The sequence below is a fragment of the Nicotiana tabacum genome, chromosome 5 (genome assembly GCF_000715075.1).
Source record: "Nicotiana tabacum cultivar K326 chromosome 5, ASM71507v2, whole genome shotgun sequence".
Taxonomy (NCBI): Eukaryota; Viridiplantae; Streptophyta; class Magnoliopsida; order Solanales; family Solanaceae; genus Nicotiana; species Nicotiana tabacum.
The window spans coordinates 160,605,752-160,630,917 of record NC_134084.1 but is presented as its reverse complement, the minus strand read 5'-3'; the positions used below and the strand labels follow the sequence as shown (position 1 = coordinate 160,630,917).

The window sequence follows — 25,166 nt, the reverse complement described above, 5'->3', positions numbered from 1 at the left end:
TTTCAGGTCATTCACTGCCTTGACGCCTAGACAAGCATCCTATTATTACACAGACACTATGCGATAGCAACGCACAAATCATCATAAAAATCAATGCCAAATATCAAAACCTTAGGTAATACTGATGTTGAGCTGAAACGACAAGATGGCCTTCCGAAAGACGACGGTAATAGCCTAATCAAATATGCAGGTAGAAATATTTTGCACCATATCTGTAGTACCATGACAATTCCTCGATTCCCAATCCATTACAAGTTCATCACGTCGCATAAGATTGTATAGGAAAGAAATAAAGGTACAAGCCTCAAAAGGATCGATTCACACGATGAGGAATCAAGAAGGGAAGTGCTCCTAACAGCCTTGTAGCCTCTCGAAGATAAGTATATACATCTCCGTACCAATCCGCAAGACTCTACTAGACTCGCTCATGACTCGTGAGACCTAAGTGAATCTCGTGCTCTGACACCATGTTGTCACGACCCAAAATCCGTTAAAGGTCGTGATGGCACCGGACATCACTGTCAGGCAAGCCAACACTAAGTAGTTAATTAAATTCTCATTTTTATATTTCTGAGATCATAAATTTCCTTCAACTTAACTAGTAAAAGATGAACTTTACAGAATAATAATAATATTCTCCAATTTCAATACTGAATATCCCATAATCATCCAGAACCTGGTGTCACAAGTGCATAAGCACTTACTAGGAATTAAAATAAAATACAATAACTGTCTGAAATATAAATTTGGACAGAAAAGAAAAATATAAGTACTCTAAAGGAGACTCTGCTGGCTGTGGATTGTCTCATAGGATGCATCTCACCTAAGTCCCCATATCAACCACACCGCTGCGCCCACAAGGCCACTAGACGTACATGTGCCTATACAAAAAAATATACAGCAAGTGTAGTATAGGTGCGAAAATAATGCGTACCCAGTAAGTATCCAGTATAATTTCGAAGAAGTGATGAGAGGTCGATTCCGACACTTAATATGGCCAACAATAATATACCGATAATATAATAAATTATGAATTTCTTTAAGGTGATTGTAAACTCAATAACATGAAGCAGGTAAACAATTCTTTTGTTAATAAGATATTTCCAAATTTATTTTCATCTTTTAACAATTTATATCTCCGGCCAATGAGGCCACATCAATTATCAAAAATTTTAAAACAATCAATTAAGTCATGCACAAATTATGACGAGGTCGTACGGCCCGATCCAACATAATATTTAAATTATGCATTGCCAAGGGTCAAACGGCGTGAACCATAGATGCATCTATTTACCCCACTCACGAATCATACATGCGATGCAATCAAATATAAATTTAAGGAATTACCCCGCTCGCGGATCATACATGCAACGCGGTCGAATATAAATTTAAGGAGTTTCTCCGCTCGCGGATCATACTTGCGATGTGGTCAAATATAAATTTATCATTAAATCATAACCCTTTTTGATTCTTTTTAAAATAAAGACAATTCAAATTGAAACTTTTAAATCTTTAATAATCCTCAACTTAGTTCCATTTGATACAATTAACAAATATAATCAAGTAACGGTGTCCACAAAGCATGGTGTAAACCTAAACTACCCGGACATAAATAGGAATAGTAGCTACGTACAGACTCTCATCACCTCATGCGTACGTAGCCCCACAAATAGAAGTACAAATCAAATCATTTCACCTATGGGGTAAATTCCCTCTTACAAGGTTAAAAAGGAGACTTACCTCTCTTCGAAGTTTCATAACCGATTCCAACATCGCTCTAACACCTCAAACCAATGTTTGTCGCTCCAAAACTAGTCAAGCAATGTGCAAACAATAAAAATATACTCTAATACTCATAATAAATCAATTTGTAACAACTCCCATCTCCGCTCGAAAAGTCAATAAAGTCAACCCTCGAGTCCACATGCTCGTAAATATTATCTATAATTCATATGGTCTATATCCAGAAATTCATCCAATTTCATCAATGAATCGACCCTCAAAGCAAGGATTTACCATTTTTCAACGTTGATGCTCAAAATCCCAATTTCTACAATCCAAACACGGATAAAAATAGAAACCAACAGAAATAATCATGGAGAAACATCAAAATAAAGGTTATATATTTACCCCCTTGTTGAGACGAGAACAACGCCGCAAAAATCACCTCAAACGGAACTCTAGAACTCAAGATATGCCCAAAATACTAAAATTCTCGGTTTAAAACACTATCCAGACAATTTTTCTTCATCGCCTTCGCGGTCGTGAAGAGAAATTTTTTGCGTTGACCGATCAACCCAGAAATCCTTCTTCGAGTTCGCAAAACCTCTCTCGCGTTTGTGAAGAACAAATCTTCGCACCAGAAACCAGCAATTTTGTCCGTCACGGAAATGGGCACAACTCTCTCATATGACATCAAAATTCGACGATTCTTGTTACTATGGCTCCGTAGTTACGATACGGATCTAATGGTTCAATCCAATCATAAATAAAAGGTAGTTTCTCAATATAGTTTCTTTTATGCCCAAAGAAACGACGTTGAAACATCAAATAAGAGCGCGATACAACTCAAACACCTCCGAAACACACCCGAGGCCCCTGTGAGCCCGTCTAATCACACAAACCAGTCTCATAACATAACATGGATCTGCTCGCAACCTCAAATCATATCAAACAACATCAAAATCATGAATCGCACTCCAATTCAAGCTTAATGAACTTTAGAACTTCCAACTTCTACATTCGATGCCGAAACTTATCAAATCACGTCCGATTGACCTCAAAATTTGCACACAAGTTACATTTGACATTACGGACCTACTCAAACTTCTGAAATTGGAATCCGACCCCGATATCAAAAGGTCCACTTCTGGTCAAACTCCTCAAAAACCTTCAAATTTCTAACTTTCGCCAAGTTACCCCAAAATGACCTACGGACCTCCGAATCCACTTTCGGATGCGCTCCCAATACTAGAATCACCATACGAAGCTATTTCCAAACTCGAAATACCAGACGGATATCAATAACATTAAAATGCACTTCTAAACAAAATTTATGAAATTCTTCCAAAATGCTAACTTCCACAATAGATGCCGAAACGCTCCCGGGTCATCCAAAACCTGATCCGAACATACACCCAAGTCCAAAATCATCATATGAAGCTTTTGGAACCTTTAAATCCCGATGTCGAGGTCGTTTACTCAAAATCCAACTTTAGTCAGAATCTTCCAACTTAAAGCTTCCGAAATGACAATTCTCTTTCCAAATCAACTTCGAACTTCCCGAATTTCAATTCCGACAACGCGAACATGTCGTAATACCTGAAGTGTTGCTGCTTGTGGCCTCAAACCGCCGAACGACGTGCTAGATCTCAAAACGACTGTTACGAGACCGACGACGTCGTGTTACAGCTTGGCTTATCATGTCGGAGAACGGGACCTACTGCGAGACCGGTTTTACCCGTATACAGTGTTTTATTCACAATTTTGCCTCTGCATTTCCATCAATTCGGATTTGACATTAATCCTCCATTTTTTCTCGAATTTCTTCATTCTAGCATGTTAGCATTCATTAGAATGCACTATTCAATCAATCAAGTTAGTTCAATTCCAAATTAATTGGGTTAGCATATGAATCATCTGAATCCGTTCCGCTCTAGTCGGACGCATCTAATTCCTGTTTAAAATAATTTGTCTCAAAAATAAAATTTTACGTTTCAAAAACTGGAGATTCTTTGGTACAAGTTTCACTAACCAGACTAAACCTTAATTCCAGCTAAGTGGTATTAATCACAAAGAAATGGAAAAAAAAAAATGAAGAAAATAGAAATACTATTTTGATAGGGAGAAATTAGAATGGTATTCTTGAGGTTTTTAATTGTTATTGCAGTTGCTGATCTGTTGTTGTGGAGGAGACGATGCGGCAGTGTTACTCTGCTTGTTAGTTCCACTGTTCTTTGGTTTCTACTTGAGCGAGCTGGCTACAATCTCTTATCTTTTATTGCCAATGTGCTGTTGCTTTTAGTTGTGAATCTCTTTTTCTGGGCTAAATCTGCTTCACTTCTCAACAGGTATTGATTGATGCATTTATTTTTCACATTTTCTTCCTCTGTCAAAAATCACAATTTATACATTTAATGTAAGTTAATATGTATTGTCAGACTTAGTTGTGTGGAGCTTCATGAACTGTCTCATATAAGAACTTAAGTTGTTAGAGAATAGATACATTTATGTATCTTAGTTTTGCAACGCACCCTTTACATATAACCTGATTCTTTTTCATGGTCAAACATGTGAAAATATTGTCAATGGGTGGTTTTGAGAAGTTGAATTAGGACCTGATATCTTGCTGAGTTGTGTGAATTGCCTCATCTACAAGTTTAAACCAAAAAGACACATCTGCTTTATTTGTTTTACGTCTGCAACAAACATGAATGAATTGTTGTTTCTATAATTCCAGACCTTTACCTCCAATTCCTGATATGGAAGTTCCCGAGGAATTTGTCGTGAAGGCTGCTGATATGATGCGTGTTTGGGTAAACCATATACTGCGGATTGCACATGATATTGCTATTAGTGGGAACTTGATACTTTTTGTTTGGGTCTGTTCTCATGTTATCCTTCTTTTTTCTTTAGTCCAATCATTTTCGTGTTTGTTTCTACTTAATGTGGATTTTGTTCATCAGGGCCTCATAAGCAAAGTACTTTCTAATGGAGGCTCATTCAATGTTTCCTTGATTTCTCTCAATTGTGTACAAAATCAACATGTTGAAATACCTTTTATAGATTAATATGTGGTATAACCAATTAAAAAAAGATTATTAGTTGGTATTTTCTATTGATCTTAGAAGTCTGACTTCCAACTCGTATAATGCATCTGCTCTTTATATTCTCAAATATTTATCTTTTTGACAATCTTGTCTTAGAAGTTTGATCTGTTAAATATCTACTGGACATTGTCTGCTAGTTATGATTTGAAGACTTACACTCGACTCGGGTGAAAGTAAGCAAATGGGTTAACTTAAATAGTATCTTAGGACATTACTTCTGAAGATATTTTGTAGAAACTGTAAGTCTAAAGAATTAGTCTTGATTCAGGAAAGAAAATCCAGAGTCATGACAGCTTGAATGAGCTGACTGCTGAGTATCTTTTTATTTATAAGATTCTGGAGTAATAATTCTGTTGCTTCTCTGGGCTTATGCAAAAAAATGGAAGTCGAATCATCATCGTATTCTCGCAGGAACAAATTGAATTCCAATGCCTTCATAACAGGCTGTTTTAGTTCTCTGTTTCTTTTTAACCTCCTTTGATTCAACATTTTCAATATATTTTGTTAGTAGCATATCAAGTCTTTTATTTGAGCTTTAAATATGTTTATTTCACATTGTTTTAAATGTTAGAACTTTATTATTATTCTTTTTGGGAAGGAGATACAACAACAACAACAACCCAGGAAAATCCCACAAGTGGGGTCTGGGGAGGGTAGTATGTACGTAGACCTTACCCCCTACCCCAAAGGGGTATAGAGGCTGTTTCCGAAAGACCATCGGCTCAAGATAATAAGAAAAACAAGAAAAACAAAAGGGGGGAATATTAGTTTCACCATAGAGATCATAGGAAAAATAGGAACCTAAAATGCATAAGAAAAATACAAGGCAGAAATGATGGCTAGTAAATAGATCTAGCACCGAAAAGAGAAAATATTAAGACACGACAATGCCCCTAGTAATTTTCGATTAAAACCTTATCAGACTAGGCTCACAATGGAACAAAGTAACACAAGACTCAACTAGCTCCTAGCCTACAACTGTAATACTCGACCTCCACAAATTTCTATCAAGTGTCATGTCCTCGGAAATCTGAAGTCTCGCTATATCCTGCCTGATCACTTCTCCCCAATACTTCTTAGGCCGCCCTCTACCTCTTCTCGTGCCCTCCACAACCAGCCGCTCACACCTCCTCACTGGAGCATCTGGACTTCTCCTCATTACATGCCCGAACCATCTGAGTCGCGCTTCTCGCATCCTGTCATCAATGGGAGCCACGTGCACCTTCTCCCGAATATCATCATTTCTAATCTTGTCCATCCTGGTGTGTCCGCACATCCACCTCAACATTCTCATTTCAGCTACTTTCATCTTTTGGATATGTGAGATTTTAACAGGCCAATACTCCGCCCCATACATCATGGCCGGTCTAACCACCGCTTTATAGAACTTACCTTTGAGTATTGTTGGCACTCTTTTGTCACACAAAACTCCGGATGCTAACCTCCACTTCATCCATCCTACCCCAATACGGTGTGCGACATCTTCATCAATCTCCCCTCCCCCATGGATAACTGACCCAAGGTACTTGAAGCTTCCTCTACTTGGGATAACCTGTGATTCAAGCCTCACATCCACGCCCACTTCCCCCGGCTCAGTGCTGAAAATACACTCCAAGTATTCCGTCTTCGTTCTACTCAGCTTGAAACCTTTAGACTCAAGAGTATGTCTCCAAACTTTCAGTCTCTCGTTAACACCGGTTCGTGACTCATCGATCAGAACTATATTGGCATATTATGTTCCCCAAGATTGAGAAAGAGATGTAGTCCTCTTGCATTTGCGGCTGCAAGACAGTTTTGGACCTGGTCCAAAACCTTTAGTGACTGAAGTTCAGTCCTTACACCAACTAGATTTGCTAATTTAGTCGATTGATGTATGATGTTACGCTGATTCTATAGAAGTCCAAAAAGATAAAAACAAACGTAAATAAATAGTATTAAACTTTTTCCTGATTCTACCAAATCCCAAGAGGAAATGTCTTTAACTTTATACTACTCTACAAAACCCCAAAATGCAAATGTCTTTAACTTTATACTTAAAAAGCTGGAGTTATGAGGCAGAGAAACAGAGAAAATAACAAAAATATGCTTCCCCTAGTGAACTGCAAGTACGCATACATATAACTTTTGCCCCACCATGGCAAAAGAACTTATTTGTACTTTATCTCACACCTAACTAATGCGATATTGTGCATATACTTCTTTTGTTTTTATTTATGTAACACTCATTTGTTTCGAAACCGTCTAAAAAAAAATACTTTAGCCACTTTTTCTTCTAAAAATGTACTAATAATTTTTAAAATTTCAAAATATTAAAGACAAAATTATAGAATAGTGCACTCCATAAGTTGATCTTGTACTATTTTAGCTCAGTTACAAGTTTGCAAATGTGTAGCCAAATATCAATAAGGTCTTTTCTTTTCTCATTCCCTCTAATTATAACAACCTCATTTATTTTTCCGTCACCTACCTACCCCTATTGTAGCTCTCTCCTTATTTTTCACCCATAAATATTTAATTTAATTAATAAAAATAATCATATGCAAACAAAAATCAGTTCCCCATTTTTAGTGTAACCATTGATCGAGACACTAAATCAACATTCATTCGTGCCTTCTTCCATAACCAATACTTCTCCGAATTATTATTTTTTAAATTTTGTATATCTTCATGTTTATACATACCTATCACAACTACAAAACGCAAAAACAGACGCGAGAAACCTAAATTCCCATCTCCTTTAATGTTAATCTTGTTAAATTTCGATTATGATTTTGTGATAAATTTGGAGTGAGTATTGTTTAAACTTATTAGAAATAGTCTAAGTAGGTTATATACAAAGTTTGAAATTATTTGCTGGAGATTTGGACTAGTTTTATACAAGAATTGCAAGAGAAAATCGTACAAAAATTTCGTCAGAGATGCTTATAGACTTTTAAATAATGTTATACACTTCTATACAAAGAAGTACATTCTGTATATAGTTGTATAAAAGTGTATAAAGATGTATAATCACAGAGTGAAAATATTCTTAATATACTATGTATATAGGTATATAAGAAGAATAATAAGAAGAAGAAGACGAAGAAGAAGAAGAAGAAGAAGAAGAAGAAGAAGAAGAAGAAGAAGAAGAAGAAAATGCGAGAAATTCACCAAATACCAGTAAATAATGTATCAACCTTGTATACAATAGTGTATAAGAGGTGTTTATATACTATTTATACAATATTATATATTATTATACAATTGAATCCTATCAATGGAGCTTCACGTGTTCTTCTTCTTCTTCCTTAGGCATCCTCTGAAATTTAACTCAAATATAGCCTAAATCTACTCCAAATCACTTGAAATTTAAGTTTTGAACTCATCTTGATATTTCCAATCAATTGGGACAACACCCATTCCAAACAACTAACATATCGAAAAACTCACTTTCTAAAATCAAATCAAATCTTTGAACCACCTGTAATGGTGTAACCATTGGAATCCGAAAAATAATTAAAGGAGAATAACAATAGTAGAGAAATTTTTGTGGTGCAAAGGCTGACACGGGAAGAAGAAGAAGAAGAAGAAGAAGAAGAAGAAGAAGAAGAAGAAGAAGAAGAAGAAGAACGAAGAACGAAGAAAAAAGGGGTGGGCTAATTGGTGAAAAGTAATATTTAGGTTATGTACAACCTGAGCTACACTGGGTAAGAGCTTCAAACGTGAGCCATTTTCTGATGGGTGTTGAGCCAAGTGATAAGGTATGTAATTCTCCCAAATTAAACTATGAGAAACTTTCAGAAACCACTATGTTTTAGTGGTTATTAGCTAGTTGTAGCTACCATTTACTATATTACTTCCTATAACTATGTTTTCAGATTTTTTTTGAGTGTATTCAATGTATTTAAGGTACTGTATTCATGAACACAGTAGCATTTCTAGGCGTGAAACAGGGGATTATAGCTAGACAGATTTTTGTATTCGAGTGTATTCGACTGTATTCATGGCGTGAAACATGGGATTACAGCTGGACAGATTTTTGTATTCAATTGTGCTCACGGCGTAAAACAGGGGATTACACTATTTTTAAATGGAAAGTGAATCAATTAACATAATAGACTCCTAATATAACTCAACAAACTCAATTATAACACACAAATTTTGTATTTCCAGTTATAAAAAAATTCTCAATCAAAAAACACCCCAAAAACATAGTAATCTTCAAAGAAATTATATAATACATCTGAATACATAAATTATATTAATTAAAAAAACATATGAATACATTTATGGAATATAGCGAGACAGTGAATACTATAAAATACATAGAATACAGCAGGGTACATTGAAATACAATAATAATAAAAAAAAAAGGCAATGAATATAATGAAATACATAGAATACAACGAGATACATTGAAATACAATGAAAAAAGATAATGAATACAATGAAATACAGCGAGATACATTGAAATACATTGAAAATATATTAACAGAAAATTCAAGTTGCTCAGCACCCAACTCTGTCGTCTTTGTTCAAAAACAACCCTAAGCTTGCGACTCTCGGATCTGTATCTCCTAAAGCTCCCATCTGTATTTTCAAACCATCCTTGTGACATTCAATCGACCGATCTAACTGTCCAAGCATAGAATGAGTATCATCGAGCTGCATATACACTAAGAACGTCGCGAGCGCATGATCTGCACCTTTTGAAACTTTTGGCACCTTAATCGTCCTTTCTAGCCCCGGAATCGCCTCTTCGAACCTTCCGAGACTACAGCATATAGCCACTACGACGTGGAGGCTCATCGCCAGATCCAAACTCTGCTCGCAATCAGAAGCCCAAAGTTGAGTAAATAAATCAAATGCAGTAGCAATTATTTTCTCAAATGCTAACAGAAGAATTTTACCCTCTCTTTTTTCGTGTTTTCTGGAATAGGGGAAGAGGATGCAGTGTATCAAATTAGAGAGAGAACGTGGAGTGAGAAGTTTACATCAAATACGGTAATTATGTGAGAGAAAAATAAAAAATAGCATATATAGTGGCTTAAGGGGAGGAGGTAACCAAAAATAAATATTTTGCTATAAACATTAAAATGTATCTATAAAATATAATATTTTTAAATAGTATTTATTTAAAATAAATAAGGTGTTAATCTTTGCTATATGAGGTAAAAATTTCATTAAACTATCTGCATTTGAAATTTATAATGAGATATTTTCTGTGTTAAAGTAATTTTTCATTACTTTAACTAATTAATTTGCTTTTAGTAATACTACATTAAGCCAAATAATTATTTTAAACTTCTACACATTCAAAACACTAATAAAATGGACCAAAGGAAATAACAACATACATCAAAATCATTATAAGCTAAATAAATAAAATGAATAAGCAGGTCATAGTTCATTAGAAAGTTATCTTGCTTAATACAGTAAACCCTCTCTATAACACCCTAGTTTGATCCCATTTATTTTTGACTTTTAAAGTGAATGACTATTATATACCTATAACAATATTTGACATTTAAATATTTTTTGGCCGTTATAGATAAAAATTATTCAAAAATTTATTATTTTTTCTTTTTTCATGTTACATATAAAAGATAAGAAAATTATTGAAATTTAAAATCTCAAAAGATATGCATATTTCACTAGTTAACTATTGAAGAAAGCTAATACATTATTAATAAATTCATGGCAAAATACATAAGTTACCCCCTAAATTATGGACCAAATCCCTGTTACAGATTTTTTATGGACGAAAATTACATTACACACTCAACTTTTCCAAAGTGTATCTAATACACACTACTTTTTCCTTCACCAATCAAACAGTGACACATGTCATTATTTTTTATTAAAAAATAAAATAATTAAAATTACAACTATACCCCTCATCTTCTCCGTCTAAAGTTCTAAACCACCATTGCTGTCGTCCATCTCCTCTCTTCACCATCAACCACCATAGCCTCTTCCCCCACCTTTTACTAACAAAAATACTAGAAACACACCCAAAAATCCATCTTTTTCATTGAAATTGAATAAGAAATTTTTAGCCCAGATCCAACTCATTTTCCATTTCTCTTCTGTAAAAGTTCAACTACCATTAACGATCATTCCATGTTTCAATGTTTTGTTTTGTGTCATTCCAATTCCCACAACTGAAGCAATGAATTTGTAATAATAAGGAAGAAAGTATATTTCTTAGAGAAGAAAACTAAGAACTTTACATTTTAGTTATTTAAAAATTCATTCATTAATAAAATTAAAGAATGTACTTATGTGCAAAAGCTTGAGTTAAGTTTTAATGGTTGGAATTTTTTTTTCGAAAAGTTAGACACTGCCACGCCAAAAGCTCAAACTAAGATTCTCCACGAAAAAAATAATCTTTTATGCAAAAGCTTGAGGCAAGCTTTAATGGTTGTGAGAGCTATAAAAAACTTTAATTATTGGATCTAGTCACAATTTCTCGCCCAAAGATCTGCAAAAAAAAAAAAAAAAAAAAAAACTAAAAACTAATCAATGAAAAGAGATGAGAAATCGTGGTGGGTTTATTTGAGAAGCAGGAGATCGGATGGTGGAAAGAAGTGGATCTAAGTGCCAAGGTCTCAAGGAGCAGCCATGGCAGGATTTTTTAAACAAGGAAGAAGATGACTTAATTTTAAAAATTTAAAAACTAAAAAAAATTGACATCTGACACAAAAATTCTTTTGTTCACGCGACTCATTTATTGGAAAAAAACATGTACTGTCCACGCGGGCAAACTAGTGTGTATTAGATACACTTTGGAAAGGTTGAGTGTGTAATGTGATTTTCGTCCGCAAAAAGTGTGTAATCTAGATTTGGTCCATCGTTTAGGGGGTAACTTATGTATTTTGCCTAAATTCATAACTAAAAGCATAAAGATATAAATTTTAAGGCAAACATTTTAAAAGTACCTAGAAAATAAATTTTTCAAGATTGATGGAAGAACTTTGTAATTGTAGCTTGTTTCGTAGATTTCATTCTCTCACTAGTGATGTAACGCCTGGAGAAGATTCATGTCCAAATTTTCAGCAAAAAGGTATCCATTAATTTTTTCTTGAAGACAATCTAAGAGATTAACAGTTAAATTTTCTATTTAAATATTTTTTGGAATTTGTCCAATGAAAAAAGATATCATGTGCAAATCTTAAAATCTTATATTTTATGCATGATAGAAATGTTATTTAATAGAAATAATTGTGTGCATATTTTTGGAATTATTATTGGTAGTCATAACAATTCTATATGATTGTTATAGAGGGGTAATTTTACAAAAAGAGCATTATGTTATAAATATGACTATTGTTGTTATATGTAAAAAAAACTATTATAAAAATATAAAATATAACTTAAAAAATAAATTTTACTTTTACAGTTTACGGCGTTATATAGAAAAGCTTTATATTCAATATTACTTTCAAATTAAATCAACCAAATTATGTTTGTTTTCAAGAAGTGTTGACCATTTTTTGAAAAACTATTTTCTTGTGTTTTCATCTCATTCCAAGACAAAGCACCACCTTAACCTCTCTATAATTGCTCCTCGGAATTCGGATATATAATTCATTTCTTTCTTCCTCCCTCTCCGCCTCCTACACACCTACTTCTCCTTCGCCACACCGATTTAGCACTCTGTATTAAAATAAACGCTGAAAAATCATCTGTAAAAATGGCGACATCTGCTTCTTCGACTATAAATTTCTCAACCAAACCCTCCCGCACCTCTCTCTCATGGAAAACACGCCTCGCTTCCTCCTCCGCTTTCGCCGTCGCCGCCGTGTCTCCCGGCCGCGATCAGCGTCAGTACCCCCGTTTCGTTATATTCTCCATGGGCGCAAAACCTACGGTCCTTGTAGCTGAAAAACTCGGCGAGGCAGGGGTAGATCTCCTAAAGGAATTCGCTGACGTGGATTGTTCTTATAACCTGAGTCCTGAGGAACTCCGCAATAAGATCTCATTGTGTGATGCGTTGATTGTACGTAGTGGTACGAAGGTGAGCCGTGAAGTCTTCGAGTCGTCCGGTGGACGGCTTAAAGTTGTTGGACGAGCTGGTGTGGGAATTGATAATGTGGATCTTGCAGCTGCGACTGAGCATGGATGCCTTGTTGTTAACGCGCCCACTGCTAACACTGTTGCTGCTGCGGAGCACGGAATCGCATTACTCACCGCTATGGCTCGAAATATTGCTCAAGCCGATGCTTCCGTGAAAGCTGGTTAGTATATTGTACACGTTTTTTTTTTTTGTAGTTTTATCTATACAAATGACGTTCGTAGTTATTTCCTGAATTTTATCTGTTTTGTCAATGTGAGAGTATTTTAGTTTGAATATGAGATTATCTAGACGTAAATTCTGCTAAAAAACCATTGCTTTGCGGCTATGGTATCCGATCTATTATAAATTGGTTCAGTTGTTCAGATGATTTATTTGGAAGAGAGAAAATATTATAGTCGTTCTTACCCTTATTTAATGAGAATATATGCGGATCTGTTTGTAATAGTACGGCGTACTTATCCTCAGACTAGGACGGGCTGAACAATCCGCTTGGCTTTGGCGGTTCTTCAATGTAGGCATCAAAATGCTAGAGTGTTTCATCTCCCGTGGGCGGAACACTAAACATTAAGTAACTGGCAAAGTAATATTCTAATGGAAGGAAATGCTTTGAATGAATTTGCTATTGTTAGGAATGTGAAATTGGAAATTTTTTATGGGAGAACTAGTCAGGAAACCTCTATTGATTGCATGTACATATTTATGGCTGCTAATAGTTCCTCTGTTATCCTGGTTGTGTTTGCACCTGGAGTTGTACTGTTGAAACTTTCCCATGATATTGTTTCCAGGAAAGTGGCTGAGAAACAAATATGTTGGTGTCTCCCTAGTTGGCAAAACACTTGCTGTGATGGGTTTTGGGAAGGTTGGATCAGAAGTTGCCAGGCGAGCTAAGGGGCTTGGCATGCATGTTATTGCTCATGATCCATATGCCCCTGCTGACCGTGCACGTGCCATTGGGGTGGAGCTTGTTAGCTTTGATGAAGCCATTGCATCTGCAGATTTTATCTCACTTCACATGCCCCTTACACCTGCAACTAAGAAGGTCCTAAATGATGAAACTTTCGCAAAGATGAAAAAGGGAGTGCGAATTGTCAATGTTGCTCGTGGAGGAGTGATTGATGAAGATGCTTTGGTCAGGGCACTTGATGCTGGAATTGTGGCACAGGTCCTGGCTATATATTATGCACTTATTTGTCAAACTGCATCTTTCTGTGTATTTTGCATCTTTCTGTGTATTTTGCTGATATTCATGTCTGTTTGACAGTTGAGAGTCTAAAACAAATATTTACTTTCCACCTTTCTTGTCCAATCCTGGATTAAACTATAAAATAGGCTTTTGCCATAGCTTATCTGTATTGAAGTACGAATAAATTTTGCAGGCAGCACTTGATGTCTTCACTGTGGAGCCGCCATCAAAGGATAGTAAGTTGATTCAACATGAGAATGTAACTGCAACGCCTCATCTTGGTGCTAGTACTATGGAAGCGCAGGTCTGTGTGATGTCTGCACTAGTGTCACACTTTTTACCAGTTGATACATATTGTGATACTGTCTGAACTTCTTGTTCAGGAAGGGGTGGCCATTGAGATAGCAGAAGCTGTTGTTGGAGCTTTGAAAGGAGAGCTTGCTGCTACTGCTGTCAATGCTCCAATGGTGCCTGCCGAGGTAAATGCGCTGAATATTTACTGGTTATAATCCCTTTAACATCTTAGTTCAAATTATGAAAGGCTCCATACAGTGCCTTCAACTAATTAGCCTGCCCACTTAGTTAATTCTTGCATGTTTCAAATTGACCAATTATTGGTAATTGTACAAGAGTCTCCTCCGGATGTGTAGATAAATCCGTTGTTATTTTTCAATTGTTTTTTGAGGAAGGGGGTCTTGGAAGATTAATTTGGTTGTGATTTGTGGAATTAATGAAAGGAAATATCATTTCTATCTCTCTATAATGCAGGTGCTCTCCGAGCTGAAGCCTTTTGTCGAACTGGCTGAAAAACTTGGTAGACTTGCTGTCCAACTAGTCGCAGGTGGAAGTGGTGTGAAATCAGTGAAAGTGACGTATGGTTCAGCTAGAGCACCTGATGATCTTGACACAAGATTGCTTCGTGCCATGATAACTAAAGGATTGATTGAGCCTATTTCCAGTGCCTTTGTGAACTTGGTCAATGCAGATTTCACTGCTAAACAGAGAGGACTAAGAATAGCTGAAGAAAGATCTCATCTAAATGGTTCACCAGAAAGTCCGCTCGAGTTCATTCGGGTTCAGATTGCCAATGTGGAGTCCAAATTTGCCAGTGCTATTTCTGATTCTGGAGAGATTAGAGTGGAGGGCAGGGTAAAAGATGGAATCCCTCATTTGACTAAAGTGGGATCCTTTGAAGTGGATGTGAGCTTGGAAGGCAGCATCATTCTCTGCAGACAGGTTGATCAACCAGGAATGATCGGGAAGGTGGGTAGCATCTTGTCTGAGGAGAATGTGAATGTAAGTTTCATGAGTGTTGGAAGGATTGCTCCAAGGAAGCACGCGGTTATGGCTATTGGGGTGGATGAGCAACCAAGCAAGGAGTCATTGAAGAGGATTGGGGAAATTCCTGCTGTTGAGGAGTTTGTTTACCTTAAATTATAAGAACTGTTTGATTTCTGTCTGAATTCGCTACAAAGCAAAATTTTGATGATGTTATTTGTTTACCAGTAGTAGTCTAGTGCAGGATACAAAAATAATTTGGATGTGAAATTAGAAGTGTAGTACATTTGGTTGTCAATTTGACAATCTTTTTGGGCTTTTTTTTTTTGGGGGGGTGGGGTGGGTGGGTGGGGGGGGTGTTCAGCATTGGATTTTTCTTCTGCCAAACTTTAATTGGTGATTGTTCTATCAGATACTAGAAGCCCGAGTTTGCAGTCCTTTGCCCCAAGATTTCACATTTGTACTAGGGGACCTTGATATAAACAAAGTACAAACAGTATTTAGCCAAATTCTGGTAGCGCATGGATACACCAAAGGGGGGAAAGCCAATACGGTATTTCACGTTTGGCATAGATTTTGGCTTATTTTTTCAATTTTTTTAAAAATATTGTTTGTTTATGAAATATGATCAATGTCCTGGAATTTTTTTTTTAAAAAAATTTCAAATTCGCAAGCACTGGTTTAAATCAGTTTTTGGATGAAAATTTTACTTACACTCACATTCATGCAAGCTAGCGTGAATGTGTATTTCAAATGAAATTTTCGAAACCTCTAAAACCTTCACTCACAAATAATCAACCTTAACTTCTTTTTTTTTCATTCTAAAAGAAGCACAACATTCCAAACACAATAATATTTCTTCCAGACTTTTAAATCCAATTTTACCTTCAATAAATTTTTTTCCCTATTCCAACTCCAATTATTTGTCCAAGACTTTGCATAGTTGCATGTATCTGCTTTCAATTGCCAAATTTGCCGTTAAATAAAACTACAGTCACCAATCTGCATAGAACTATTTCATCACTTTTCACCTCTGTCTCTTCAGTCCTCTCTTCTTCTCCTTCCAAAAAAAAAAAAAAAGAAAGAAAAAACCCCATCACCACCATGACCACCAGTCACACACTGTTCCCTCTCCTGCTGCCGCTCGCCGCCGTACTGGCGCTTGTCTCCGTCGCCGCCGCCGCCGGGGCAGTGAGCACTTCTGACTTTCAAAAAATCACGAGAGAAGAGAGAAATTACAGGCAAAAGAAAGTAATTGACGTTTCTCATAAGTATGTTCCTGAATTGCCAGCTTACGGTTCAAAAAATGGGTTAGGCAACTTCATAAGACTTCAGACAAGCATCAAATTGGGTGATCTCTCAAATTATTCGTTTTTTAACCTTTCTACTCATTCTGGTACACACGTTGATGCTCCTGGACATTTCAATGAGACTCTTTTCGAGCTCGGTTACGATGTCGTTTCGCTTGATCTCCGAACCTTAAATGGTACAATGCTTTTGCCCATCTCTTTATTCTTTTTCCCTCTAAAACTGAAAAATCATCTGTTTCAGAAATTTGGGATAACTTTAGTTTTGTAAATTTAGGTCCTGTTCTTGTAGTGGACACTCCACGGGACAAGAATATTACAGGTATGGTCCTTCTGTAAAAAAAAGAAGAAATTATTGCATATCTTATTAAAGCATTTTCCAGACTTCACTTGTGGAATTACACCGGCTTTTGTTGTTGTTGCTTATTAATGCATTTTGTTTAATAGTAAGCATATGTGTTGGTTTATTTTTGATTTCTGAAAAATAATGTTTGTCTGAATTTGGTTTTGAAAAAATTGGCAAGTTTTCAGTGCTGAAAGGCATTTTCTGGAAACAAAACATCAATTTTGACTGTTTTTCGTTTTCAGATGTTGTGGAAAACATCAATTATTCAGTTACTTTAACCTATCTTTTTCTAACTTTAGTTGCCTTAAAGCTTGTATTTCTTTAGGACCCTTGTTAGTTTTAATTTTTAAATTATTTTATCACCTAAGGTTTTAGGACAAGAGTGCTTACTGCAGTAGGTTAATAAGTTAAAGAGACAAAATTTCACCTCAAAGGTATAACGGTATTTGGAAATTTTCATATTTTAAATGGTTGAGATAATTACTAGATGTAAAGACTTAAATTAAACTAAGCCATTTTGTTTGCCGACTATAAAGCCAAATATTAATTCGACGGCCTACTGACATTTTTCTTTCCATATGCATCGCCAAAATTCTTACTAGATGACTCTTTTTCTACCCCATACAGTATAGTTTGGCACCAAGTAGTAAGCTCTTTCTCTCCTTAACTATTATTTTGCTCTCAATGGGAAGAAACCTAAGAGTTTTGCTTTTCTTCTTGTTCATCAGCTGAAGTTATGAGGTCATTGAACATACCCCGAGGAGTAAAACGTGTTCTTTTCCGAACATTAAACACCGACAGGTACTTATTCCTCTGTTCATATTGGAGGCAATTATTTGGTCCAACCCTGCTAAAATGCCTACACTAGTTGGTTCTTTTGTTTTGTCATCCGTGTGGTGTTGAATGTAATATATGTTGGTCCAAACAGGAGGCTGATGCACAAGAAAGAATTTGATTCTTCCTATACAGCATTCACCTCAGATGGAGCAGAGTATCTGGTCCAGAATTCCGACATCAAACTGGTTGGTGTTGATTACTTGTCAGTCGCAATTAATCCCAAGGATGAGCTCACTAAAGTTCATCAACTTCTTCTGGCTCCTAAAGTAAGTATAACATCCATTTGCCCATTTCGGTTTACCTGTAAGATTGAAAACCCCTTGGTTGAAGAATAGTATTTTAAGTTTCTTGTTTACTATCAGCTGCATAATATCTACAAATTTCACTTGCTACTCTTTTTGCTAATCCTTTTCGCTTCTCCACCATATTGAGCAGCAAGTGTTCTTCTTTCTCTTAGAATTCTTAATAGAGTCCTCTTTCTTTTGTGTTTTGTAATATAAAGTGAGAAGTCCCGCATTGGCGCCCAAAGGCTTTTTGAAGGCTTTTATAAGTAAAGCTCTCCAAGTAATTTAGAAGAATAGTTAATATTTTTTTTTGAATAAAAGCGAATATGTCTGTTAATGAAATTGTATGTGTATTCAGAATAGACCTAGTTTCACTTCTATAAATTCAACTTTTCAGGATTTCCCCGAGAGGTGGTTAAGTTTTGCAGCATCTGTTTGGGTTGTATCTCAAAGAAACTTGTTTGTATTCCCCTAAATGCGGAGACAAGCAATGTTATATCAAGCAAAACGGAACCCTGAAGAAACTTGTTTTTATTTCCCTAATTGCTATACAAGCAATATTTCTTCAAGGACAGTGTTTTTTCACGCTTCAAAGCTTGCTTTCAATATTTTCTTCTAACACTCTTTGTTTTATCTATGCTTTTACTTGGTTACTAACTGTTAAGGATTCTTTTACTATGCATCAGGATATAATTCCGGTGGAAGGCCTCAAGCTTGATGATGCCGTCCCAGGAGTTTACACAATTCACTGTCTACCTCTGAGGCTGAATCATGGAGATGGTTCACCTGCCAGGTGCATCCTATTCCAGTAATCTTGTAAAAGCATCTGATACTTTTCATGGAAAACAGAAAATTGTCAAAATTTCAACCAGTTTCGTTAACTAAGAATGTCCACGAAGTATTCCTAACTATTCTTCTTGCCTTACTGATTTGTGACCTCTGAGACACATGACTGCAGTGACAGCCACACTAGCTCACAAGCAGAAATCAGGTCAAGTTGGAAGTCAATTACAGCGCAAAAGCTAAGAGAATTAGTTATTACTTCTCTAAGAGTGGCATTTACAAATAGTATTCTGTATAAGCTTTGCATGAGTTCATTTTAAACGTCATAATACGTTCTCGTCTCCCTCTCCCTTCTGTACAAGTCTTCTCTGAAGCTGAGAGTTCTCGTAGTCAATCTCTCTGCACTTGGCCTGAATCGGAGAGATTAAGAGGGAATGCATTTTGCACAACAAGAAGAAATGGTATTTGAAAAAATATGTTATGGGGTGAGAGAGGCTCGAACTCTCGAATGTTAGTCCAGAATGAGCTACTCTATGGGATCGCTGTACCTACAGCCATGACGTCGAATCAACGACTAAGATGTATTGATCGAAGTAGAATGTATTTTCAGCATCACAACTCTGTTAATGCATTTTACAGAGCTAGAATAAACGGTATCAAAAAAATATGTTATGGGGTGAGAGAGGCTCGAACTCTTGACCTACGCGCTAGCCAACTGCACCGCCACCCCTTGCTGGTGTGTAGGTACATTCAGTCCTAAAAGTAAGCGCATCCATGCTTCACATGTCTATCAAATTAATCAACAAAAACTTATACTAGCTAATAGCATTTCGCGATGGTAATCTGAATAGGGTCATAGATAAGGAGTTCGAAAATTGATGTTTCTTCTTAGGGATTTTTACCTAGTTATACTATAATAGAAACCTATTTACCTCTTTTATTTAGGTTCCATATTAATTACTTTGTATATCTATATTTACAAGTTATATATAAAATCATAAAAAAGAAGAAAATTCAAGATCCCTTAAATTTAGTCTATCAGTTACATGACACCCACCCCCATTTCCAATAACCCCTACATTTAAGATTTTGTTCCTTTTCCAAAGGATTTCAAAAATATTTTCTCTCTCGATAATCACCCAAAACCTCTCTTAATTTTTTATAACCGTTGTTATCTCCCCCAAAATTATCGATTCTTTTCTTTTTTTCTAAGCTTTTCAAACCCAATTTCCCTCTTTCTTACTAATCACCCATAATCTCTCTTTCTTATTGATACAATGCAGAAGAAATTCGGAATATTGCTTTAGAATCAAGTTGTTGGTAAGTTTTGAATCTTGTTTTCTTTCTTTCTAAGTGTTTATTGTATGTGACTTGTATATGATACATCAATACCCAAAATAATACTTGATGCAATGCTAATACAATTATAATACGATTATATTAGATTTTCAGTATGGAGTTGTGACTCAAACTTGAAGAAGATGGAGATCATAATTGTATCACAATTTTTAAGAAATGTATCGTGCTTGTATTATAATTGTATATGTATCATAATTGTTGAAGGAATTGTATTCGAGCAGTTGTGAGTTCGTGACGAATTTCACAGTTTGTATCACAAATATATGATAATTATATATTAATTTATTAGTATTATACCAGGTATTTGGGTATTAATGTACCATATAGATACAATTGTGATACAAGTATGATACAATTATGTTTTAAGCATTGATGTATCTGATACTATTCAAATACAATTATGATACAATTATCATACAATTCCTGAATATTTCTTCATTTTCAGTGTTGTCCAGTCTCCCAGAAAAAAACAATGCAATTGATGATTTTTTTAATAATCTAAAGTTGTCGACAATGGTGGGAAGAGAAAAGATGGAGATTCCGACATAGATTTAGGGATTTTGATGTAAAAAAAAAAGGAGAGAAGGGAAGAGGGGAAAAAAAGAAAAGGATGTAATTAAATCCCTTAATTGAAGGCATTAATAATGGGGCGTGGGCATTTTAAGGAGAAATCTACATAATTTGTAATAAAAACCTAGATATTTATTAAAAACTACAAAACATAGAGAACATAGGTAAATAAGTTTCTAATAATATAGCTAGGTAAAAATCCCTGTCTCTTCGTGGGAAAAAATTCCAAGGTCCAAACTTAAGGGGCATTCGGGCCGTTCGAATTGGCTATGAAAATTTTGGTTTGGATATTCGATTTTCGGATAAAAAAATTGCAATCCAAATCCAATCCATATAAGCTCGGCATAATAGATTTTTCAAATTTGGTTTCGAATTAATCAGATTGGATATTTTGAATTTTCGGTTTTGAGTCGATAAGTTGAGTTTCTTCTTCTTACAAAATTTGAACATTTCCGCATCCTTTGGTTTCACCAATTTTTAGGCCAATTGAAATCCATCAACTAAATTCAAGAAAATCATCATGTATATAAAACACACAAAAAATAAACATAATAATTAATTCACGTGTCATGACCCTGAAACGTAAAAAAAAAAATATTAGTCATGGTGAGTATTGCTCAGCCGTATCTGATGGTTAGTCCGTTCACAAAATTCAAAAAATTTATCATGTATATAAAACACATGAAAAAATGTCTCTAATTCCTGTTTCACTACACCGAAACGTCAAAAAACGATGTTAGTCATGGTTAGTATTGCTCACAAGGCTATATCCAATAGTTCCACCAATTTTTAGGTCAATCGAAGCCCGTAACCCAAATTCACGAAAACCATCATGTATACACGAAAAATGAACGTAAAAATTAATTCTTATATTATGACTTCAAAACCCAAAAAATGACATTTGTCGGGGTAAGTATTTGGTCACAAGTCCTTATCCGATAGTTTCACCAATTTTTAAGCAATCGGAGTCTGTCAATCAAATTCAAGAAAATCATCATGTATATAAATATATAAAATTGGACATTATAATTAATTCCTATGTCATGGCCCATGAAACTTTTTCGCAGGTATTAGTACATGTCGATTTTGTAAAAGTTTTTATGAACTCTGATTGGCCTGAAATTTTGTATATCCATAGGAAACGACCTGGTGACCAATACTTATTGCTTCGCAATGACTTTCATATTTATTTTATGGTGTTTCGGGGTCATGCAACACGAATTTGTAATTATATCTATTTTTTTGTGTGTATTAGTACATGTTGATTCTGTAGAAACTTTTTTGACGAACTCTGATTGGCTTGAAATTTTGTAGTTCCATAGGAAACGGCTTAGTCACCAATACCTATTGGTTCGCCATAACGTTCAAGTTTATTTTATGGCATTTTTGGATCATGCAACACGAACTTATGATTATATCCACTTTTTCGTGTGTATTAGTTACATGCTGATTTCGAAAAAATATTGATGGACTCCGATAGGCTTGAAATTTTGTAGATCCATAGGAAACGCCCTAGTAATCAATATTTATTGCTTCACCATAAATTTTGGGTTCATTTTATGGTATTTCGGGGTCATGCAATACAAATTTGTGATAATATCCATTTTTTCGTGTGTATTAGTACAAGCTAATTTTGTAGAATTTTTTACGTACTCCGATTGGCTTGAAATTTTATAGGTCCATAAGAAATGGCCCAATAACCGTTACTTATTGCTTCGCTGTAACTTTCAGATTTATTTTATGGCGTTTTGGGGTCATGCAACACGAACTTATAATTATATCCACTTTTTTGTGTGTATTAGTTACATGGTGATTTCTTAAAAAAAATTGATGGACTCCGATTGGCCTGAAATTTTGTAGGTCCATAGAAACGACCTAGTAGTCAATATTTATTGCTTCGCTATAAATGGTGGGTTCATTTTATGGCATTTTGGGGTCATGCAATACAAATTTGTGATAATATCCATTTTTTCGTGTGTTAAGTAAAAGCTAATTCTGTTGAATTTTTTTCATACACCGATTGGCTTGAAATTTTGTATGTCCATAAGAAACGGCCTAGTGATCGTTACTTATTGCTTCACCGTAACTTTCAGATTTATTTTATGGCTTTTCAGGGTCATGCAACACCAATATGTTATTATATCCACTTTTCGCTGTAGAATTTTTTTTACGGACTCCGATTGACCTGAATTTTTGTAGGTCCATAGAAAATGGCCTAGTGACCAATACTCATTATTTCACTGTGACTTTTGGGTTTATGCAACACGAATTTGTCATTATTTTTACTTTTTCATGTGTATTATGACATTAACAATAGTCACTTCTTTTCCATGATCATTCCTCATTTTTTGATGTTTTAGGGCCATAAAACGGGAATTCAGCATGTTTTCTGATTTTTTTCGTGTGCATTCCATGTCATCTTCATGAATTCGGGCGACTGGTCCCGAATCACCTATAATTTTTTGGGCTCATCAGAAACAACCTAATGAACAAGAGTCATTGCTTCTTCATGACAGTTTCTCATTTTTTTCGTTTTTTAGGACAATAAAACAGAAATTTAGCACAATTTCTGATTTCTTATATGCTAATAATATTCATTCCATCTTCATGAATTCGGGCGACCGGCCCTGAATCGCTTAAAATTTTGTAGGCCCATCAGAAACGACCTAATGAACAATGGTCATTGCTTCTCCATGACCGTTCCTCATTCTTTGGCGTTCTAAGGCCATAAAACATGAATTCAACACGTTTTCCGATTTTTCATGTGCTAATGTCCACGCCATCTTCATGAATTGACCGGCCCTGAATTCTGTAAAATTTTGTAGGCCCATCACAAAGGACCTATTGAACAATATTCATTGCTTCTCCATGAGCGTTTCTTATTTTTTGGCCTTTTATGACCTAAAATAGAAATTCAACATGATTTTTGATTTTTCGTGTGTAATGTCCATACCATCTTCATGAATTTGGGAGACCGGCCCTGAATTACCTTAAAATTTGTGGTCATGAACAATAGTCATTGCTTCTCCATGAACGTTCCTCGCTTTTTAGTGTTTTAGGGCCATGAAATAAGAATTCAACATGATTTACGATTTTTTGTTTGCTAATATTCATGTCATCTTCATAAATTCGGGCGATCGGCCCTGAATCTTCTAAAATTTTGCGGGCCTATAAAAAACAACATAATAAAAAATAGTTATCACTTCGCCATGACCGTTCCTCTTCTTTTTTTTTTTTTGCATTTTAGGGCCATAAAATAGGAATTCAGGACGATTCCTAGTTTTTCGTGTTTTATAGTCCACACCATTTGCTTGAATTCGGGCGACCGATTATGAATCTCCTTAAATTTTATGGGACCATAAAAAATAACCTAAGGAACAATAGTCAGTGCTTCCCATGACTGTTTCTCATTTTTGGCGTAATATTGCCATAAAACAGGAAATTAGGACAATTTTCAAATTTTCGTGGGCTATAGTCCCCGCCATCTACATGAATTCGGTGCCAGCCCCAGATCGCCTAAACATTTCTAGCTGATAAAAAATAATTTAAGGAATAATATTCATCGCTTTTCCATCACCGTTACTTGTTTTTGGCATTTTAGGTCTATAAAACAGGAATTTAGGACGATTCCAAGATTTTCGTGTACTATAGTCCCCGCCATCTGAATAAATTCGGGCGACCATCCCTGAATCTGCTAAAATTTTGCGTGCCTATTAAAATGACCTAATGTACAATAGTCATTGCATCGCCATAACCGTTCATCATTTTTAGCGTTTTAGGACCATAAAACAAGAATTCAAGATGATTCCCAGATTTTAGTGTGTTATGTAATCCGCACCACATGCATGAATTAGGGCGACGACTTTGAATTTTCTAAAATTTTGCGGTCCCATAAAAAATAATCTAATGAACAATAGTTATTGCTTTGTCATGATCGTTCCTTATTTTTTGGCGCTTGAGGGCCATAAAACTGAAATTCAGGACAATTCCAAGATTTTCGTGTGTTAGTTCATGCCATCTGCATGAATTCGGGCGATCGACCATGAATCTCCTAAATTTTGCGGGCCCATAAAAATGACCTAATGAAAAATAGTCATCGCTTTGCCATGACTAGTCCTCGTTTTTTCGCCAGTTGTATGAATTCGGACGACTGACCATGAATCTCCTAAAATTTTGCGGGCCCATTAAGAATGATCCAATGAAAAAAGTTATCGCTTCGCCATGACCAGCCCAGATTCATGCATATGGCATGGAATATATCACACTAAAATTTTGAAATCGGCCCAAATTTTAGTTTTTTGGCCTTAAAAATACATAAACGAGAAACGGTC

At 35.5% G+C, this 25,166-nt stretch overlaps 3 protein-coding genes across 7 annotated transcripts; all 3 read left to right on the top strand.

Annotated features, from left to right (window-relative positions):
• The first annotated feature begins 3,855 nt into the window (after nt 1-3,855).
• Nucleotides 3,856-4,790, top strand: LOC107832505 (reticulon-like protein B11). Its single transcript, XM_016660397.1, has 3 exons — nt 3,856-4,070; nt 4,460-4,601; nt 4,686-4,790. The coding sequence occupies exons 1-3, from the start codon at nt 3,856-3,858 to the stop codon at nt 4,788-4,790; spliced, it is 462 nt and encodes a 153-aa protein (XP_016515883.1).
• A 7,547-nt stretch (nt 4,791-12,337) lies between these two features.
• On the top strand, nt 12,338-15,668 carry LOC107832592 (D-3-phosphoglycerate dehydrogenase 1, chloroplastic). Its single transcript, XM_016660482.2, has 5 exons — nt 12,338-13,048; nt 13,674-14,050; nt 14,265-14,375; nt 14,455-14,550; nt 14,840-15,668. Exons 1-5 carry the CDS (start codon nt 12,505-12,507, stop codon nt 15,509-15,511), a joined length of 1,800 nt encoding a protein of 599 aa, XP_016515968.2. The 5' UTR covers nt 12,338-12,504; the 3' UTR covers nt 15,512-15,668.
• A 432-nt stretch (nt 15,669-16,100) lies between these two features.
• LOC107832684 (cyclase-like protein 3) lies at nt 16,101-20,517 on the top strand. Of its 5 annotated transcripts, XM_016660712.2 has the most exons (7): nt 16,104-16,835; nt 16,934-16,978; nt 17,731-17,803; nt 17,931-18,105; nt 18,810-18,916; nt 20,190-20,226; nt 20,351-20,513. In XM_016660712.2, the coding sequence occupies exons 1-7, from the start codon at nt 16,454-16,456 to the stop codon at nt 20,369-20,371; spliced, it is 840 nt and encodes a 279-aa protein (XP_016516198.1). In that variant the 5' UTR covers nt 16,104-16,453; the 3' UTR covers nt 20,372-20,513. The 5 variants fall into 5 exon arrangements, with proteins under 5 accessions (XP_016516064.1, XP_016516130.1, XP_016516198.1 ...); XM_016660578.2 differs by lacking the exons at nt 20,190-20,226; nt 20,351-20,513 and adding an exon at nt 19,082-19,333 and having other exon boundaries at nt 16,101-16,835; XM_016660644.2 differs by having other exon boundaries at nt 16,103-16,835; nt 20,190-20,517.
• Nucleotides 20,518-25,166: the final 4,649 nt, after the last annotated feature.